A 21,375-nucleotide genomic window follows, 5' to 3' on the forward strand; every position below is an offset into this window, starting at 1 on the left:
CTGCCTATGGAGTAGCCATTCTTTATTCCTTTAGTTTCTTAATAAACTTGCTTTCATTTTACTCTGTGGATTCACCTTGAATTCTTTTTTGTGTGAGATCCAAGAACCCTCTCTTGGGGTCTGGATTTGGACCCCTTTCTGGTAATATCTTTCTGGCGAACCACAGAAGGGATGATACTGAAGAGACACCCAACCCAAAGGAAAATCATCTGTGTGAAACACCAATTGGCTAACTCCGGGTAAGTGGGATGAATTTACCCAGGTAAAAGATGGGACTGGATCCGAGGCCCAACCTAGGAAAGTTAGAGTCTCTCCTAAGACAGAGAGAGTTAAAGGCCCCTCTTACTAAAAGGCAAGGACACTTGACTGAACCTGGGTTTGAGACCCAACTTAGGGAGGTGAGAGTCCTTCCTAAGATTTAGGGGATGAGAGGCCCCATTCAGTAAAGTCCCTCTTGGCTAACAACAGGTTTGGCACTATGGGATATTAATTGCTATTCTCTTTGGATTAATCTGTCTTTCACTCTTTGCTGATGGCTATGGGTGGCAGAATTAGGCATGTACAGGATCATGGGACATGGGGAGTTTTTCTCCCTAAAAGGGGAAATTTGAGAGTTGACGGGGCTGCTGGGAAAAATCCCTGTGTGACTGACAAGCAGCTGCCTAAACTTTTCAGTGTGGCTGCAGTGAATGGGTCTTTCTCTGGCCTCCCTGAGCTCCTAGACTTCCCCATCCCATTGCAGGCAATGCTTTTCTCCCTTTCCCTTCCTTTCTCTCTCTCTCATAAACAGTTATTTTTACCATTCATTCAAAGTTGAATGAATGAACTTTGAAAATCATTCAAAATTGAATGAATGGTAAAAATCATGGTTTATCTCCTCTGTAAAGTTCTGATTAATTGGAAAAAGGATTTGTGAGGCTAGCCTTAAACTGTAGCAAATCTGTTGTATTTTGTGCTATGAATTTGTCTTTCTGTATCTTTCTGTCAGAAAGAGGGGTACCTTAGGATAGAACAGGGGCTTAGGGCCCCATAAGCCCTCTGTTCAAGACAGCCCAGCAAACTGGTCAGTTATGTCCTTGGGAGCTTGACCTTGTAACCACGTGGCACTACTTTCTCTTGGTCTCTGCCATCTGGAGGACAGAAATTTGGGGGTTCATGAAATAGTTAGCCCTAAAAATTATCTTGCTAAAAGACTTCACAAGCTCAAAATTGGCTGCTCTAGACTCCTTCTGGGAAGAGCATTGGAAACTGCCCAATGCTGTAGCTCAGCAGCTAAAGTTTTGCCATTTTACGGGGGCAGCCTAGGTTCAATTTCTGGCTTAGGGAATGAGTCCTTTCTGGGTTGATACCTGCATGACATTTACCATTTGTTAATTTTCTTCCCCTCCAAAAACCATGTTGAATTGTCCTTTCTCTGAGCATATCGGAGGTTACCTTTAGTAAGGTTCAAACGCCAGAAATATTGGCTGTTTGGCCTGGCTAAAATCAGGTAATAAGAAATTTAAAAGTTTTTTTTTTTTTAAGAGTGCTATGTTTAAAAGTCAGCTTAATTGAAAGTGGATATTCAAGCTCTAACAGCCTGAGACTCTTTGGTAAAAAAAAAAACAGAAGAGGCACTACAGACCCCATTTTAGGAAAAACTTCTCTTTTCCTCATGAAATCCAAGAAATTAGAAGTGGATAAGAGCCCACTCAAAATCTAAGGCTCTGTTCTGATTTGCATTGCATTATCTGACAACTTTAACTTTTGCGGGTGTCAGAAATTAGTTCACAAATTACTTCACATTATAAGAGAGCTTTGGTGTGTAGTAACTAGATAGGAAATTTACTTTTGGGGATAGCTAATGGCAGTTATGGGGAAATACTAAGCTCTGCACATTTGATCAGAGAAGCATGCTCTTCGACACCTAGAAGTTATGGAAATGTCCCCACCCCACCCCTACTGAGAGATAAGACTCCTGTGGGAGATGGGTTGATTCCCTGTTTTAGGAGATCCAAGATCTGGTATAAAAATGGGACCCTTAATTTCTAGAAATCTGTTTTACCTCCCAACTGTGCCTGCTTATTAGGCCCTAGAAACTGTATGCTCTCCTGGCCCTGTTCCTCCAAGGGCTCCACTCTAAAGCCAGTAATCCAATTAAGAAACTGGTAAATGAAAAATCTTACAACTACTGAATCTTTTGTCTGTCTGGCTATTTATGTATATTGTGTATGTGAAATATAAAAGAGCTTTGATTCATTGGTTTAAAATTAATAAGAGCTTAAATCAAGTATGTTATCCGAAAAATAAAAAGTGTAATGCCTTTTACTTCATGTAACTTATCTTTGGTAAATAAATAAAGTTTTAAAGATTATTGGTAAAATAAAAGTCTTCAAAATGTAGACATTTGGTCTAAATTAGGCAGGTGATGTATTCGTTTGCTAAATGCTTTAGGGTCATAAACTGATTCTTTGACTTTTCTAAATTATTCAGTTTACTTAGTTTGGAGCATCAGATTCTATAATAGATAAGGCCTGGGGTCATGTGGAGAGCCTTGCCCCCTAGCTATGCAGGGAAGAGTCAGCTTTTATCTACACTTCTGTCTGATGTCATAGGCTCCACACCTGGTACATAATTACAATCACTTATTAACCAGGTTTTTCACCAAAAGAAAAAGTTGCTAAGAGTTAACAGTGTAACATGTAGTTGAGACTACTAAGCAAACAGTTCTACATGCAAGGCCTATCAGGAAAGTAGAATGTACTTTTGGTAAAAGATTATAAGAAGACATGAGAATGTGAATTTCTTGTCTACGTTTAGAGGGTTAAAGGATTGTTTTATGTGAGATAGAAAAATATATATAAAGGTTTGAACAAGTTGTGGAAGGTTTATAAAAAATTAATTGTAAAAGAGATTCTGTGTGCAAACATATTGGCTAAAGTTAAAGGGGTATTATTCAGTTCTTCCATAAATTGAACATAGAAATAAAAGCACAACAAGTGTTACTTACAGCACTGATCTGCTCTTTAAAAAAATTGTAAAAGGTTATAAAAGGTTTATAAGAACCTTACCTTATGGTCAAACTGATTAAGATTGAATGTATTTGTCGACAAGGTTTTATTAAGAATTGAATTTGACATCAATAATGCACTAACACAAAAGTGAAATTTGTATTATTTGGTATAAAAATGATACAGGAACTATTGTCAAATATTAAATGGTGTTTGGCTTTCTTTGGGCTGTATTTGTATAAATATGTTATTGGTATGTATTCCAAAATAATGGGAAACTCCTATAATTCTGATAAGACACAGTGTATATTATCAGTAATAATTGTAATTGTTACATAAAATCATTGTATGCCACAGATGTAACCAAATTTCTTTGTCAATCATGTTTTTGACTATGGTTGCCCTAAGACATTTTGTCATTCACAGACAATTGTTGTCTTGTTTTGGTCCCCTTCAAAAGGAGGTTTTAAAATCAGCTATAGGAATTTGACAGGTGATCCTGAATGCAGGTTTCTGATAACATTGGAGATTATAACAGTAAAATGAGGAAAAAACTTAGAGGAATCTTAGGCACAGCTGAAATGTTCCTGAACATCAAACAGGGGTTAAACTGCATGGACTAAATTAAGATAGAAGTCTAAAGTAATCTTTTTGACTCTTTGCTTAAAATGTTGCTGATCCTTTGTTTTGTTTTTCAGAGTTAAGGAAACTTTTGAGCTATAGACAGCTTTTTTTTTTTTTTTTTTTTTTTGAGATGGAGTCTTGCTCTGTCACCCAGGCTGGAGTGCAGTGGCATGATCTCGGCTCACTGCAAGCTCCTCATCCCGGGTTCATGCCATTCTCCTGCCTCAGCCTCCTGAGTAGCTGGGACTACAGGCGCCCACCACCATGCCCGGATTTTTTTTGTATTTTTAGTAGAGACGGGGCTTCACCGTGTTAGCCAGGATGGTCTCAATCTCCTGACCTCGTGATCCACTCACCTGGGCCTGCCAAAGTGCTGGGATTACAGGCATGAGCCACTGCACCCGGCCTAGACAGCTTTTAACAATCAAGTAAAGTATACTCCTGTGAACCAAATTTGAGGCATATTTGTTTCTCTCCACCTGATTTCTCCAAAATTGGAAAACAAGCCATGGGTATTCTTAACTTATGGCAATATAGTTATTTGCATAAGTGCAATAAGAATATTTTCTCTTTTGTAACAGGACATAATTGGAGAAACTGGTTATTTTACCAAGGTTTTGACTGGAATGGCACACTTTCCTTTACGGAATCAAACTTGACTTATAAAGCCAATAAAAGACCCTTAAGAAAAATGGCCTCATACCTTGCCCACACAATCTCTATCCAGAGTTGCTAACCTGTGGTAAGTAAAGAATGTCACTTTCTGACAGGCCTGGGAGCCCCAAGTTATCCTGGGACCTCAAGAGGAGAGGAATTTACCTAACTTATAGGTATTTAAGGGTACAAACCCGTGACCAGACTTGGCTTTAAAAAAAAGAAAAATTTTATCTGATATTCCTTTTATGGAACAAAGTTCCATCAAAGCCAATTTAAAAAGCCTCTATAAAATTATCATTCTTGGATTTGATGGCAAGATGGCCAAATAGGAACAGCCCTGGTCTGCAGCTCCCAGTGAGACCAATGCAGAAGGTGGGTGATTTCTGCATTTCCAACTGAGTACCCAGTTCATCTCATTGGGACTGGGTGGACAGTGGGTGCAGCCCACGGATTGCAAGCCAAAGCAGGCTGGGGCATCGCCTCACCCAGGAAGTGCAAGGGGTTGAGGAATTCTCTCCTGAACTCAAGGGAAGCCATGAGGGACTGTGCTGTGAGGAATGGTGCACTCTGGCCCAGACACTGCACTTTTTCTAAGACCTTCGCAACCCGCAGACCAGGAGATTCCCTCCAGTGCCTATGCCATCAGGGCCCAGGGTTTCAAGCACAAAACTGGGCAGCTGGTTGGGCAGACACCAAGCTAGCTGCGGGAGATTTTTTTTTTTTCCATATCCCAATGGCAACTGGAATTCCAGCAAGACAAAACCATTCACTCCCCTGGAAAGGGGGCTGAAGCCAGGGAGCCAAGTGGTCTGCCTCAGTGGGTCTCACCTCCACAGAGCCCAGCAAGCCAAGATCCACTAGCCTGAAATTTTTGCTGCCAGCACAGCAGTCTGAGGTTGACCTGGGATGCTCGAGCTTGATCGTGGGAGGGGCATCCACCACTGCTGAGGCTTAAGTAGGCAGTTTTATCCTCACAGTGTAAACGAAGTTCGAACTGGACGGAGCCCACCACAGCTAAGCAAGGCTGCTGTGGCCAGACTGCCTCTCTAGATTCCTCCTCTCTGAACAGAAAAAAAGGCAGCTGCCCTGGTTAGGGGATTATAGATAAAACCCTCATCTCCCTGGGACAGAGCAGCTGGGAGGAAGGGGTGGCTATGGGCACAGCTTCAGCAGACTTAAACATCCCTGCCTGATGGCTCTGAGAGCAGCAGATCTCGAAGCACAGCGTTTGAGTCTCTGCTAAGGGTCAGACTGCCTCCTCAACTGGGTGCCTGACCCCTGTGTATCCTGACTGGGAGACATCTCCGAGTAGGGGTCGACAGACACCTCATACAGGAGAGCTGTGGCTGGCATCCGGTGGGTGCCCCTCTGGGACGAAGCTTCCAGAGGAAGGAACAGGCAGCAATATCTTTGCTGTTCTGCCATCTCCATTGGTGATACCCAGGCAAACAGGGTCTGGAGTAGAACTCCAGAAAACTCCAGCAGACCTGCAGCAGAGTGGCCTGTTACAAAGAAAACTAACAAACAGAAAGGGATAGCATCAACATCAACAAAAAGGACATCTACTCAGAGACACCATCCAAAAGTCACCAACATCAAAGAGCAAAGGTAGACAAATTCACAAAGATGGGGAGAAACCAGCGTAAAAAGGCTGAAAATTCCAAAAACCAGAACATCTCTTCTACTCCAAAGGATCACAACTCCTCATCAGAAAGGCAACAAAACTGGATGGAGAATGAGTTTGATGAATTGACGGAAGTACACTTCAGAAGGTGGGTAATAACAAACTCCTCTGAGCTAAAGGAGCATGTTCTAACCCAATGCGAGGAAGCTAAAAACCTTGCAAGAAGGTGAGACAAATTGCTAACTAGAATAACCAGTTTAGAAAAGAACATAAATGACCTGATGGAGCTGAAAAACACAGCACGAGAATTTCATGAAGCATATACAAGTATCAATAGCCAAATCGATCAAGTGGAAGAAAGGAATATCAGAGATTGAAGATCAACTTAATGAAATTAAGCAAGAAGAGAAAATGAGAAAAAAAATGAAAATGAATGAATAAAGCCTCCAAGAAATATGGAACTGTGTAAAAAGAACAAATCTACGTTTGTTAGGTGTACCTGAAAGTGATGGGGAGAATAGAACCAAGTTGGAAAAGCACTCTTCAGGATATTATCCAGGATAACTTCCCCAACATAGCAAGACAGGCCAACACTCAAATTCAGGAAATACAGAGAACACCACAAAGATACTCCTCGAGAAGAGAAACCCCAAGACACATAATCCTCAGATTCACCAAGGTTGACATGAAGGAAAAAATGTTAAGGGCAGCCAGAGGGAAAAGTCGCATTATCCACAAAGGGAAGCCCATCAGACTAACAGCAGATCTCTCTGCAGAAACCCTACAAGCAAGAAGAGAGTGAGGACCAATATTCAACATTCTTAAATAAAAGTATTTTCAACACAGAATTTCATATCCAGCCAAACTAAGTTTCATAAGCAAAAGAGAAATAAAATCCATTAAAGACAATCAAATGCTGAGAGATTTTGTTACCACCAAGCCTGCCTTATAAGAGCTCCTGAAGGAAACACTAAACATGGAAAGGAAAAATCAGTACCAACCACTGCAAAAACAAACCAAATTGTAAAGTCCATCAACTCTATGAAGAAACTGCACCAACTAAGGGGCAAAATAAGCACCTAGCATCATAATGACAGGATCAAGTTCACACATAACAATATTAACCTTAAATTTAAACAGGCTAAATGCCCCAATTAAAAGATACAGACTGGCAAAATGGATAAAGAGTCAAGACCCATTGGTGTGTTGTATTCAGGAGACCCATCTCACGTGCAAAGACATACGTAGGCTCAAAATAAAGGGATGGAGGAAGATTTACCAAGCAAATTGAAAGCAAAAACAAGCAGAGGTTGCAATCCTAGTCTCCGATAAAACAGACTTTAAACAACAAAGGTCAAAAGAGACAAAGAGGGTATTACATAATGGTAAAGGGATCAATGCAACAAGAAGAGCTAATTATCCTAAATATATATGCACCCAATACAGGAGCACCCAGATTCCTAAAGCAAATTCTTAGAGACCTACAAAGAGACTTAGACTCCCACACAATAATAGTGGGAGACTTTAACACCCCACTGTCAATATTACACAGATCAATGACACAGAAAATTAACAAGGATATTCAGGACTTGAATTCAGCTCTGGACCAAGTGAACCTAAAAGACATTTACAGAACTGTCCACCCCAAATCAACAGAATATACATTCTTCTCAGCACCTCATCTGACTTATTCTAAAATTGACCACATAATTGGAAGTAAAACACTCTTCAGCAAATGCAAAACAATGGAAATCATAGCAAACAGTCTCTCAGACCACAGTGCAATCAAACTAGAACTCAGGATTAAAAACTAACTCAAAACCGCACAACTACATGGAAACTGAACAATCTGCTCCTGAATGAATACTGGGTAAATAACGAAATGAAGGCAGAAATAAAGATGTTCTTTGAAACCAACGAGAACAAAAACACAATGTAGCAGAATCTCTGGGACATATTTAAAGCAGTGTGTAGAGAAAAATTTATAGTACTAAATGGCCACAAGAGAAAGTAGGAAAGATCTAAAATTGACACCCTAACATAAAAATTAAAAGAACTAGAGAAGCAACAGCAAACAAATTCAAGAGCTAGCAGAAGACAAGAAATAACTAAGATCAGAGCAGAAATGAAGGAGATAGAGACACAAAAAAACCTTTCAAAAAATCAATGAATCCAGGAGCTGCTTTTTTGAAAAGATCAACAAAATAGACCACTAACCAGACTAATAAAGAAGAAAAGAGAGAAGGATCAAATACATGCAATAAAAAATGATAAAGGGGATATCACCACTGATCCCACAGAAATACAAACTACCATCAGAGAATACTATAAATGCCTCTACAGAAATAAACTAGAAAATCTAGAAGAAATGGATAAATTCCTGGCCACATACACCTTTCCAAGTCTAAACCAGGAAGAAGTTGAATCCCTGAATAGACCAATAACAAGTTCTGAAATTGAGGCAGCAATTAATAGCCTACCAACCAAAAAACATCCAGGACCAGATGGATTCACAGCCAAATTCTACCAGAGGTACAAAGAGGAGCTGGTACCATTCCTTCTGAAACTATTGCAAACAATAGAAAAGAGGGAATCCTCCCTAACTCATTTATTGAGGCCAGAATCATCCTGATACCAAAACATGGCAGAGACACAACAAAAACAGAAAATTTCAGGCCAATATCCCTGATAAACATTGATGCAAAAATCCTCAATAAAATACTGGTAAACTGAATCCAGAAGCACATCAAAAAGCTTATCCACCATGATCAAGTTGGCTTCATCCCTGGGATGCAAGGCTGGTTCAACATATGCAAATCAATAAATGTAATCCATCACATAAACAGAGCCAATGACCAAAAAAAAGCACATAATTAGCTCAATAGATGCAGAAAAGGCCTTTGACAACACCCTTCATGCTAAACACTCTCCATAAACTAGGTATTGATGGAACGCATCTCAAAATTATAAGAGCTCTTTATGACCAACCCACAGCCAGTATCATGCTGAATGGGCAAAAACTGGAAGCATTCCCTTTGAAAACTGGCATAAGGCAAGGATGCCCTCTCTTACCACTCCTATTCAACATAGTATTGGAAGTTCTGGCCAGGGCAATCAGGCAAGAGAAAGATATAAAGGGTATTCAAATAGGAAAAGAGAAAGTCAAATTGTCTCTGTTTGCAGATGGCATGATTATTTAGAAAACCCCATCGTCTCAGCCCAAAATCTCCTTAAGCTGATAAGCAACTTCAGCAAAGTCTCAGGATACAAAATCAATGTGCAAAAATCATAAGCATTCCTATACACCAATAACAGACAAACAGAGCCAAATCATGAGTGAACTCCTATTCATAATTGCCAGAAAGAGAATAAAATACCTAGGAATACAACTGACAAGAAATGTGAAGGACTTCTTCAAGGAGTACTACAAACCACTGCTCAAGGAAATAAGAGAGGACACAAATAAATGGAAATACATTCCATGCTCATGGATAGGAAGAATCAGTATCGTGAAAATGACCATACTGCCCAAAGTAATTTATAGATTCCACGCTACCCCCATTAAGCTACCATTGACTTTCTTCTCAGTATTGGAAAAAACTACTTTAAATTTCGTATGGAACCAAAAGGAGCCCGCATTGCCAAGACAATCCTAAGCAAAAAGAAAAAAAGCTGGAGGCATCAGGCTACCTGACTTCAAATTATACTACAAGGCTACAGTAACAAAAACAGCATGGTACTGGTACCAAAACAGATGTATAGACCAATGGAACAGAACAGAGGCCTCAGAAATAACACCACACATCTACAACCATCAGATCTTTGATAAACCTGACAAAAGCAATGGGGAAAGATTCCCTATTTAATAAATGGTTTTGGGAAAACTGGCTAGCCATATGGAGAAAACTGAAACTGGATATCTTCCTTATACCTTAAACAAAAATTAACTCAAGATGAATTAAACACTTAAACATAAGACTTAAAACCATAAAAACCCCGGAAGAAAACCTAGGCAGTATCATTCAGGACATAGGCATGGGGAAAGACTTTATGATTAAAACACCAAAAGCAATGGCAACAAAAGCCAGAATTGACAAATGGGATCTAATTAAACTAAAGAGCTTCTGCACAGCAAAAGAAACTATCATCAGAGTGAACAGGCAACCTACAGAATGGGAGAATAATTTTGCAATCTATCCATCTGACAAAAGGCTAATATCCAGAATCTACAAATAACTTAAACAAATTTACAACAAAAAAAAATAACCCCATCAAAAAGTGGGTGAAGGATATAAACAGACACTTCTCAAAAGAAGACATTTATGCAGCCAACAAACATATGTAAAACAAAAAAGCTCATCATCACTGGTCATTAGAGAAATGCAAATCAAAACCACAATGAGATACCATCTCACGCCAGTTAGAATGGTGATGATTAAAAAGTCAGGAAAAAAACAGATGTTGGAGAGGATGTGGAGAAATAGGCATGCTTTTACACTGTTGGGAGTGTAAATTAGTTCAACCACTGTGGAAGACAGTGTGGCGATTACTCAAGTATCTAGAACCAGAAATACCATTTGACCCAGCAATCCCATTACTGGGTATATACCCAAAGGATTATAAATCATTCTACTATAAAGACACATGCACACGTATGTGTATTGCGGCACTCTTCACAATAGCAAAGACGGAACCAGCCCAAATGCCCATCAATGACAGACTCAGTAAAGAAAATGTGGCACATATACACCATGGGATACTATGCAGCCATAAAAAAGAATGAGTTAATGTCCTTTGCAGGGACATGGATGAAGCTGGAAACCATCATTCTCAGCAAACTAACACACGAACTGAAAACCAAACACCACATGTTCTCACTCATAAGTAGGAGGTGAACAATGAGAACACATGGACACAGGCAGGAGAACATCACACACCAGGGCCTGTCATGGGGTGGGGCGCTAGGGGAGGGATAGCACTAGGAGAAATACCTAATGTAGATGAAGGGGTGATTGATGCTGCAAACCAACAGGGCACATGTATACCTATGTAACAAACCTGCACACTCTGCACATGTACCCCAGAACTTAAAGTATCACAAAAAATTATTATTATTCTTGCTGCACTTTATACAGATAATCAGGCCAAATATAATAAAGCAAATTGGTCGTACTATGATTTGTCTTTATTAAAAATGGGAGACTGGAGAGAGAAAAAAATATGTTTCAAGAAATATGGTACACATGTTATTAGATGCTAGTCTCATCAGTTGTTTTCGAGTTTTTTGTACAATTTAGACTAACCCTGCTTATTCCTGTGTTCAACCAGTGATCTCTGGCTGCTGCTCAGAAGAAACAAGAGGGATGGATCTCACCTTTTGTTGGTACTGAAGAGTTATGTATTGCCCTGACCATACCTACACTTTCTGACTGAGCTCCTCTCTACCCTGAATGCAAGAGACCCAATAGTTAGGCAGCAATATTATTGCCCCTGTTCAGCCTGAAGTTACAGAAGATGGATCTTCATTCCTCTCAAACCCTTAGGATTAAGGGTTCTCTTATAAAAGGGAGGGGGATAATGTCAGAGGCATTTGAATCAGAGTGCCTCCATCTTAAGTAGTGGTTGGGTAAAATAAGGCTGAGACATGCTGGGCTGCATTCCCAGTTAAGTTGCTCATTCTAATTCACAGGATTAGATAGGAGGTCGACACAAGATACAGGTCATAAAGACCTTGCTGATAAAACAGCATGCAGTAAAGAAGCCAGCTAAATCCCACCAAAACCAAGATGGTGACAAGAGTGACCTTTGGTCATCCTCACTGATACACTCCCACCAGTGCCACGACAGCTTACAAATGCCATGGCAATGTCATAAAGTTATCCTATATGGTCTAAAAATGGAAGGAATTCTCAGTTCTAAGAAATGCCAGAAAACGCATGAATAATCCACCCCTTGTTTAGTATATAATCAAGAAATAACTGTAAAAATGGACAACCAACAGCCCCTAGGGCTGCTCTGTCTATGGAGTAGCCATTCTTTATTCCTTTATTTTCTTAATAAACTTGCTTTCACTTACAAAATAAAAATGTTACTACTTGTTGATAAGGCACCTGTCACCCAAGAGCTCTGATGGAGATGCACAAGGAAATTAGTGTTATTTTCATGCCTGCTAATACAACACCCATTCTGAAGCCCATGGTTCAAAGACTAATTTCAACTTTCAAGTCTTAGTTTAAAAATACATTTTGTAAGGCTATGGCCACCATACAGAGTGACTCCTCTGGGATCTGGGCAAAGTAAATTTAAAACCTTCTGGAAAGGCTATACCATTATAGATATCATTAGAACATTCATGATTCATGGGAAGATGTCAAAAGATGAACACAAACAGAAGTTTGAAAAAGGTTGATTCCATTCCTCATGAATTGAGGGGTTCAAGATTTCAGAAGAGGAAATAACTGCATGTATGGTGGAAACAGCAAAATAACTAGAATTAGAAGTGGGGCCTGAAGATGTCTGAATTGCTAAAATTTCATGATTAAACTTGAAAGGATGAGGAGTTGATTCTTGTGGATGAGCAAAGAAAGTGGTTTCTTGAAATGGGATTTACTCCTGGTGAAGATGCTGTGAACACTGCTGAAATAACAACAAGGGATTTCAAATATTAGCTAAACTTAGAGGATAAAACAGTTGTAGGGTTAGGGAGGATTAATCCCATTTTTAAAGAAGTTCTATTGTGGGTCAAGTGCTATCAAGCCACATCAGATGCCACAGAGAAATCTCATGAAAGGAAGGGTCAATCAATGTGGTTAATTTCATTGTTGTCTTATTTTAAGAAATTTCCAGAGCCACCCCAACCTTTAGTAACCAAAATTCTGACTACTCAGCAGCCACCAACATCAAAACAAGACCCTCCAGGAGAAAAAGAAGACTCGCTGAAAGCTCAAATGATTGTTAGCAGTTTTTTTTAGCAATTCAGTATTTTTAATTAAGCCATTTACGTTGTTTTATTCAGACATAATGCTATCGCACACTTAATAGACTATAGTATAGTCTAAACATATTTTTTATGTACTGGGAAATCAAAAAAACTCATGTGACTCGCTTTATAGCAATCTTAGTTTTACTGCAGTGGTATGTAACCAAACCAAGCCATATTGCCAAGGTATGCCTTTATTAATTTCTCAGTGAAGCCTTCCCCATTAACATTATTTGGAATTGATTCACTATCCACTCTAAACTCTCAATCCTTTTACCTCTTGTTTGTCCCCATGGAATTTAAAAATGCTTGATTTTCCTTCTTCCTCTATTAATCTGTCAATCTACCTCTTCATTTATTAAATGTCTTATACTTGAAATGAAGCTCTATAAACAAGAACATTTACTGTATCACAGCATATATTATTCATTAATTAATAATTAATGTTAACAATATTTAATTAATAAATGATAATTAATAACAATAAATTAATATTTAGTTAATAAATTATATTATTAATTAAAATTAATATTAAGCTCTATGAAACAAGAATATTTACTGTATCACAAGTCCCTGGAAGAGTGCTTAATACATAAGATAGTCTCAATACATATTTGTTAATTGATTGAAAAGATTAATCCTATCTTGTTACCAAGATCTTCCCATGTTTAAAAAAACCATATAACATTTCTAATATTTTCATAGGACTCTAGTCAGCTGATATATCAAAATTAACTAAACTCCACTTTTCTTTCCATTTAGGACATTTTGGACTTTTTATTACTTTTTTAATGAAGTCCTTGATGTTTAAGTTTTGGTATAAATAATAGCCTTAGGATGATCTTAGAAGCAGAATTCTAGGGTCAAATGGCATGAATGCTTGAAACATTTTGCCAACCTGCCCTTAAGAAACACTGATATAAATTTATACTTTCAACACAATGTATGAGGGTCCTCAATTTTCCACACTCTCAACAATGTTTATATCTATTTTCTTTTTAAATTTGTTGAGCATACCCCTGCCCCCAACCCATGACTAAAAACAGGTCAATGTGAGAGATAAAGTGATGCTTAAATACTTTTCCACTTAACAATTTCACTTACCGGAGTTGGATCAATCACAAAATCAATTACATATCCATGAATTAAAACTTGGTGTAATAAGAAAAGACTGCTTTATACTGTGATATGCCTCATTTAATTATTTCTTCATTAGACAATTCTAACATGTTTTATTAGTCACACAACACTAAAGGGTATACAATATACTGAGTCTAGATGTACTATTTCCTTCTTTAATTTAGACTAATGAAAATGAGTTTTATCCCTCTTAAGTATATTCCAAAAAACTTTACTTATAAATAAAACCATTTTCATATTTCTAAATAAAGATGTAAAATAATTTGAAATAAATACATGGCTATAACATGAGTTATTGAATGTCTTATAAGTTCCATAAATCCCATGAGATTACAATTATTCACGTATGCATCAACTTCAGTTCTTAACACTTTTACCTACAAATGTAAGATATCCAGTAATCAATTTTAATTTTCCAATAATTCTCTATATAGATAGAAAGAAAACAATGTGCGTTTTTTAAGTTCAATGAGGCACAGCATTCTTTCTAGTAATGTCATGACCCAAGTAACAAATATGCATATCATGTTCTCCAAATTAAGTCAGACAATGTTATAGTTTTATTTATGTGTACACACATATATACATATAACAATACTAAATAATTTTATCTGATGTATAAGAAATTTTGCATCCAACCAAAAAAGGTCTTTCCATTGCTATTAAAGCAAAACAAAATTACCAATTTTAAAAGAGAAATAATAGGGTAAAGAAACTTCTTTTCTTATTTTGTTACTAAGAACATTATGATATGAAAGGCCATCATTCATAAGATAAACATTCCCCACACCATATAGCAAATAGAATTATTATCACTGAATCTTTTGATTACACAATGACGTTTTAAAAATCAAATGATGTCATGTATTAGTTGTCCCTAGCAAAAGTTAGGGTGTAAATTACAAACAGAAACGGGCTATTTTCATTTTAAAGCAAAAACAATATTAATATGTATATATTAATATTAAAAAGAATAGACAATTTTTTGGTTATATTGATCAAAAAAAAGTAAAACTCTATTTAAAAATTAGGAATCTATTTAGAGACTTGATAATATCGCACTTACATCTTGTCCTTGATTAGATCAATGTAACAGAGTCTAGACAAAGGAAAGTTAATCTTCAATTACCAGAATACGGCATGATATTAATTGAATTGGCCCTGGGCACCTACTAAATCTATTTTAGAGCAATATTTTGGATGGTATACCTTAAGGTAGCAGATTAAATTTAAAAGGATAATTCCATAATTACTACAATATCTACATGTCAGAAGATACAAAATTTCATATATCATGGTATCAGATAATAGCTTCAGAGGTCCATATGGCTTTTTCTAATGTGTTGATAATAGAGGCACGTGGGGTTTCTGTTATTATCCCTTTGAAGTATGGGCCACTTTAAGATGCACGATAGCAAACTTCATGAATTACTGGTATTAACCAACATGATAAACTCTTTTCATTTCACAAGCTGTCTACTCTGCAATTGTACAGTGACTTTGACAGTCACTATGTCTTTGACTTCCAAATAATAACTGTCTTCCAAATGAATACATTTCCCTTACCTCTCAAATTATTTTAGAAGTTAGTGTTGGCTTAACATTAGGAAGAAACGTGTTTCATATTATGATAAGATCTTATACTTCAAAGGAGCTTCAAAGGTTCTGAAAATGACTCTGAAATATATTTCTCATTAATCTTTTGTATTCTCATGAGGCAAGTAGGTGGCAAATATCTCAACTGTGAAAAACAGAAACTAATGAAACAGTTAGCTAATTTACTTGCCCTATGCTAAATACTGAAGCAATGAAAAGTCATAGTGTCAATCCTAGCACTTAACTGAAACTCTTATTTTGCATTCCATCGGTAAGAATTTTTATGCAGAGGAGAGTAAAGGAAGACAGACAAAAAAATCAGGAAATACGATACTCAACATAATTTACTTCATAAGACCCTGAGATTAATATTATTTCTTATTTAATTGATTGTGCTTGATGATGGTGATGGTGCTGAAACTTCAAAGAACTTATATCCCTGGGTGATCACAGTTGAGTGTAATCAGGGACACACTACAGGAGTTTGAATCCTACTTCACAGCAAAGCTAAAACCTCACAAAATCAACATGGTGTAATAACTCAAGAGAAGAAAAAGAAAATAAAAAGTGAAATTTCAACTTAAAATGGATCTATAAGCTGGCAATATGCCTGATTCTTAAAAGGCAATGAGAAACAAAGCAAACCTCTGGATCTCGGGCTGTCCAAGTATTATTTGCTGGATAAGTTATATTCTCCTGTTTTAGTTTTTCATTAAAAACTTTGGAAAAAAGAGTTTCTTCATTCTGTTTCATTTTTTTCTCCATATTCTCATAAAAATTCATTACAATGGTATGGTTGTTTAGTGGGAATACACCTGTAATTTATTGTTGAAAATGATTGTTCCTGTTCTCTATCTAGTTTTCCTGTGTAAAATAGCATAACTGACTTATCTTCATTTCCAGCAAGTGTTACTGCTTTAGAACAAGAATGCTGTTACTGATAGCTAAGACCATCCAAATTTTAAAAATTAAAATTATTTTTGGAATTGTAAATGCTCAAATAAATGTTTATCTTTTTAATATAGCTTCTTTCTTTATATTTGAAAAAAAATAAAAATAATTCTGTACAACTGCCTTGATGTATATCTTCTATATGACTGATTTTCCAAATCAGGGTAAAGTGCCTTTCTCCTCTAACAACTTTAGCATGTTATGAGTTCTGTTTTTTTCCCTAATAGAATGCTGAATGACTTTATTAGCTTTAGTAAAACTGGTAAAATTGTATTTGGTAAAATTAAGAGACATAACCCACCCTCCCCCAAAATCTTCTTACGTTTGAAAAAAATAACTTAAATCTTTTACTGAATAAGTATTTTCCTGTTTCGTTTTTGACCTACACACTTAAGAGAGTCAGGGTAAATGCAAATGTTGTTTACAATCACAGTAAGTCCTCACATAACATCATGGATGGTTTCTCGGAAACTGCAACTTTAAGCGAAATGATGTACAACACAGCAGGTCCTCAAATAATGTTGTTTAGTTCAATGTTATTTTGTTACAGCACTGATGAGAAAAATGGTTTTGTTATACATTATTTTGCTTAACTTTTCAGTCTCCAAGAACCTATCAATGATTCTAGATATTTTAATATGGAAACCTTAGAATTTTTTTCCTCATAGCTTTATAAGGACTTCTAGACTTACCTGGCCCATCAGTCACTTTTTCTAGGCACCGAGGAGTTGCACTAAGAAAAGAGGCATGTTTTCTTTTAGCCATTAAACTACGAGGTGGCATATATTTATGCTTAACTTGGGACATCTCATATGATCTGTGAACATCATAGCTGCCTGGCGCTGGAATAACCTGAAAAAAAATTTAATAGATGAGCATAAATATATCTTATACAGAAAATATCCAAGAAGATACCAGATGGATGGTTACAGTAAGCAATGAATAGAAAAATCCTAATACTTTTATTAATTAAACATTAAAAATAGAAACTTAAAAAGGAATTCTTAAATCTAGCCAGCCTAATAAAAATGTAAATTTACTTGCCAAAATTAAAGTAAAATAAACACAAGTATGAACTTTAGGATCATATTCTTTAAAAAATAGCTTTCATGATATAGATCAAATATATTCAATTTAATCCTGAAAATCAAATTGCTTACAAGAATGAGAGCAATGATTACCTGTTTTCCTAAGCAGCAGAACTATTCCTGCTTTATTGTTGTAAGTGAACATTGTTTTACTTATTCTACAAAATGAGACTGCTTATTTCATCTTTAATAGATTACAATTAAGTTAGAAGGCTTCCTCTTTCATCATTTATGGTTCTTTATATGAACTGCAGTCATAGTAACATTTTTAATCAACATGAACCCACATGGATATTAATAAATATAATAATAATTAATTCTAAACTAAATGAAATATAAGTGCCATATATTTGTTGGACAAGTAATGCCTTAAACAATTAGCTAACTATCTCAGTGAAAACTTTTTTAAACTCATTTTCCTCAAATTATAACATATTCCTTTGAAATCTATTCACCTAGATTATGTATAAAGACAAAAACTTTTTAAGCGTTAATGATTTCCCAGTAGGCAGGAAAGTGTTATGGCTAAGCATGTGGACTCTGGCACTAGACTTCCTAGGTTCCAAATATCTGCTGCTTACTAGCTATGTGACCTTAAGCAAGCCACTTACCCTCTGTGTTCCTGAGTTTTTGCATGTGAAAAGTGAGAAAAATGATAGTACTTATTTTATAATATTATTCTGAGGATTAAATTAGTTAAAATGAGTAAAGTACTTAGCTTGGTACCTGTTTCTACAAAAGGGTTAAGTGAATCTTACTATTCTAGAAAAGCTAATTTCAATGCAAAAACAAAGCCTGACCAATCAGGGTTTGAGCTAACAGGGAAGTATTTTAAAGTTTCAAATAAGTCAAACAAATTTGGATACTGAGAAAGCATACTTTTGAAGTCCCTCTAGGAGCCATATTTTAGAAAATACATTTTTTCTTGTTCCTTACATCCATATTATCACCCTCAAGCATATGCTAACAACATTATCTTCCACTTCCAAAGAATCACAAAATATGGTAAGATCATGACTAGGGGAGGGGATTCTTACATGAAAACCCCACTTCTGGTTTGAGTCCCATGTTAAACATGAAATGTCATGATAGGTAAGTCATCTAAGAAATGCTGGACGCCATTTTCTTTTTGTCTGCATCAAGAGTATATACAGTAAAACTAGGCTGAAAATAAGCAACAGAGGCAATATTTCCATGGATTATTTGTGTATCTTTTGGGGCTGCCTCTATGGTATGTGAAAAGAAACTGGAAGAGATTATAAAAACACAAAGAGATCCTGTGCATACAGTATGCCTAGTGTAAATAGGAAAGCTTTGCGAAGATCTTGATTGTGCCTACTATACACTTTAGTTTTCTTATCAGAAGACATTATTGTTCCCATTTCCTGTAACACCCTACATGGTGTCACCATCTATTTCTTCTTCCAGTGCCTAGACTGGATATAATTGATAAGTTTGGCTACTGCCACACAGAAACTATTTTTTTTAATAACTTGAAGCAAAGACAAGAAACTGCATCAGTGATCAGTGTTCTTCAACAATAGTTTGTTCACACCTGGAAAAGTTTGTCAAACTAGTTCCTTAAATTCCAGTAGATTCACTGCCTCTCTTACCAATCCAATGTATACTACCCTTGTTCATGACCACCTGTTGCTATGTATATTTATTCTTCTCCGAAACTTATTCCCTTCTTGTCTACTTTACTGATGTTCCCTCCTCTTCCTACTCATCTTAAATTCTAATTTTATCTGACCAAGAGATTAACATTTCAAGTAAATATCCTAAGCTGATGATTAATAGGACAAATCTGAAACTCTGTCTAATAACAATAATTTAAACAACACCTATATACCGTATAGTACCCTAAATGAGCTGAATACCATTGTCAGGGAAAAACAGTATTTGTAGATGAGATCATCAAATTTGTTGGCGATTCTTTATACATCATAGAAAATAAAGAAGGGACATGAAGAATGGATATAATAGACATTTCTCATGGTTTTTTGGTGGTTTTTTTTTTCTCTTTTTGGCTTATTGCATGACTTTTTTCTCATACCAATATTTAAATCCTGTTCTTGCATTTGGGAAATTCCACATTATACAGCAGAGAATCTGGGTCCCAACACAAAAGCTAAAAATGTCTGGCTCTCATCTTCCTGGTCTCATTTTTTAGCTAGAACATGAATCCTGGTCATAGGCTTAGTGTCCTGACTTCCTCATCTGGAAAACCAAAGCCCTACCCTAAAATAACATAAAGAAGCATAGAATTCGTATGATTAATGTGCATAAAATTCTTAAAATGTTTTCTGACACATAAGGAGTAGCAGTGTTGGCTTTCATTGCTATCATCATTGCCATTGGCATTAATATCTTTATTAGGTATAGGACTTATGAACCCCTCAGTGATATCTCCCTTGCCTGAAGAGAGATGCTAATGGGATATCAAAAGGGAATTCCCTAGTATTTTAAGCTACAAACAAATCAAAAGTAGTTAAGTTGTTGAGAATCACATAAAGACAGTGTTCCAGGAAGTTTAAAAAGAATTCACTGGTTTCAACCTACTTCAAAGGAAGGTGGGTCAGCCTGTTTGTATTTTGGCAAAACCATTTCACATACTTTGTGATTTTATTCATTTCTGTCAAGTCAAAGTCTCTATAAAATTCTACTTGCTCAATACCCATGCAATAACTCACTTAAAACTCAAGCCTGACTGACCTGTAACCCCAGAGACCAAGAGATTAACATTTCTTGGTCTGATTTCATACAAAATTCAGAATTTGTATGAAAAGGATTCAGAATTTCCAACTGAATGAAATTGGAAAAACTGTGAATTTGTATGAAATCGTGAGGTTTCAGGAGGTATGAAACCTCCTGATTTCATACAAATTCAGAATTTTTCCAGAATCAAGAGGTTTCAGGAGGCATGAAACCTCCTAATTTCATACAAATTCAGAATTTTTCAATTTCATTCAAGGCTCCCTGCTATTTTGACATATGAAATTTCGTATACTCTCTGATCTCAGACATGTGAAACTGCATGTAGGTTCTGATCTTCAAAAACTTTGGTTACAAAACGGCAACAAGTAAACCCCTCAGCCACAGAAAGGAATGGAGCATTCAATCCCTAAATTGTCTCCCATGTTGTAGCATATTGCAAATAAAGATTGACCTCAAGTTTTAGTCTCAGAAAAAAATTTTCCTTTACCATGCAATGGTAAAAGATCTGGAAATATTTTTATTTCATATTCATTTTTGAATAATAGTTTTACTAAATATAGATTTTTTTGCTTGAAATTTTTTACTCTCAGCCTTTTGCATGTCTTTTCACTAATTTCTGACCTCCACTGATTCTGATGAGAAGCCTACAATTAGTGATACTGTTTCCACTATATAAGTTTCCTTTTTCTTGTTGCTTTCAAGATGTCACCTTTGTTCTCTTTCACTAGTTTGACTATAATGTATCTAAGTGTGAATTCTCCTTAAATGTATTCACCTTGGAGTTCACTGAACTTCATGGATTCATAGATATAGTGTTTTTTTATTACATTTGGAGAGTTTTCAGCAATTATATCTTCAAATATTTTTTCTGCTCCTTTCTTTCTCACCTCTCCTTCTGGGTCTTTTATTATCCATATGCTAAAATACTTGACATTGACCCACAGGTCTCAAACTACTCGTATTGTTCAATCCTGTTCTGTGTTTCTCATATTCAATGATTTCTATTGA

The 21,375-nt window shown here is 36.4% G+C and overlaps 1 protein-coding gene across 7 annotated transcripts in view; it reads right to left on the bottom strand.

Moving 5' to 3' along the window:
* STPG2 (sperm tail PG-rich repeat containing 2) overlaps positions 1 to 21,375 on the bottom strand; it is a 711,650-nt gene that overhangs the window by 382,906 nt on the left and 307,369 nt on the right. For all 7 annotated transcript variants that reach the window (XM_054683204.2, XM_016951896.4, XM_016951895.4 and 4 more), the window contains one exon: positions 17,254 to 17,413. In XM_054683204.2, coding sequence (XP_054539179.1) covers positions 17,254 to 17,413 — 160 coding nt within the window. The remainder of the gene's footprint in view (positions 1 to 17,253; positions 17,414 to 21,375) is intronic.

Source organism: Pan troglodytes, chromosome 3, assembly GCF_028858775.2.
Source record: "Pan troglodytes isolate AG18354 chromosome 3, NHGRI_mPanTro3-v2.0_pri, whole genome shotgun sequence".
In the NCBI taxonomy this organism is placed as follows: domain Eukaryota; kingdom Metazoa; phylum Chordata; class Mammalia; order Primates; family Hominidae; genus Pan; species Pan troglodytes.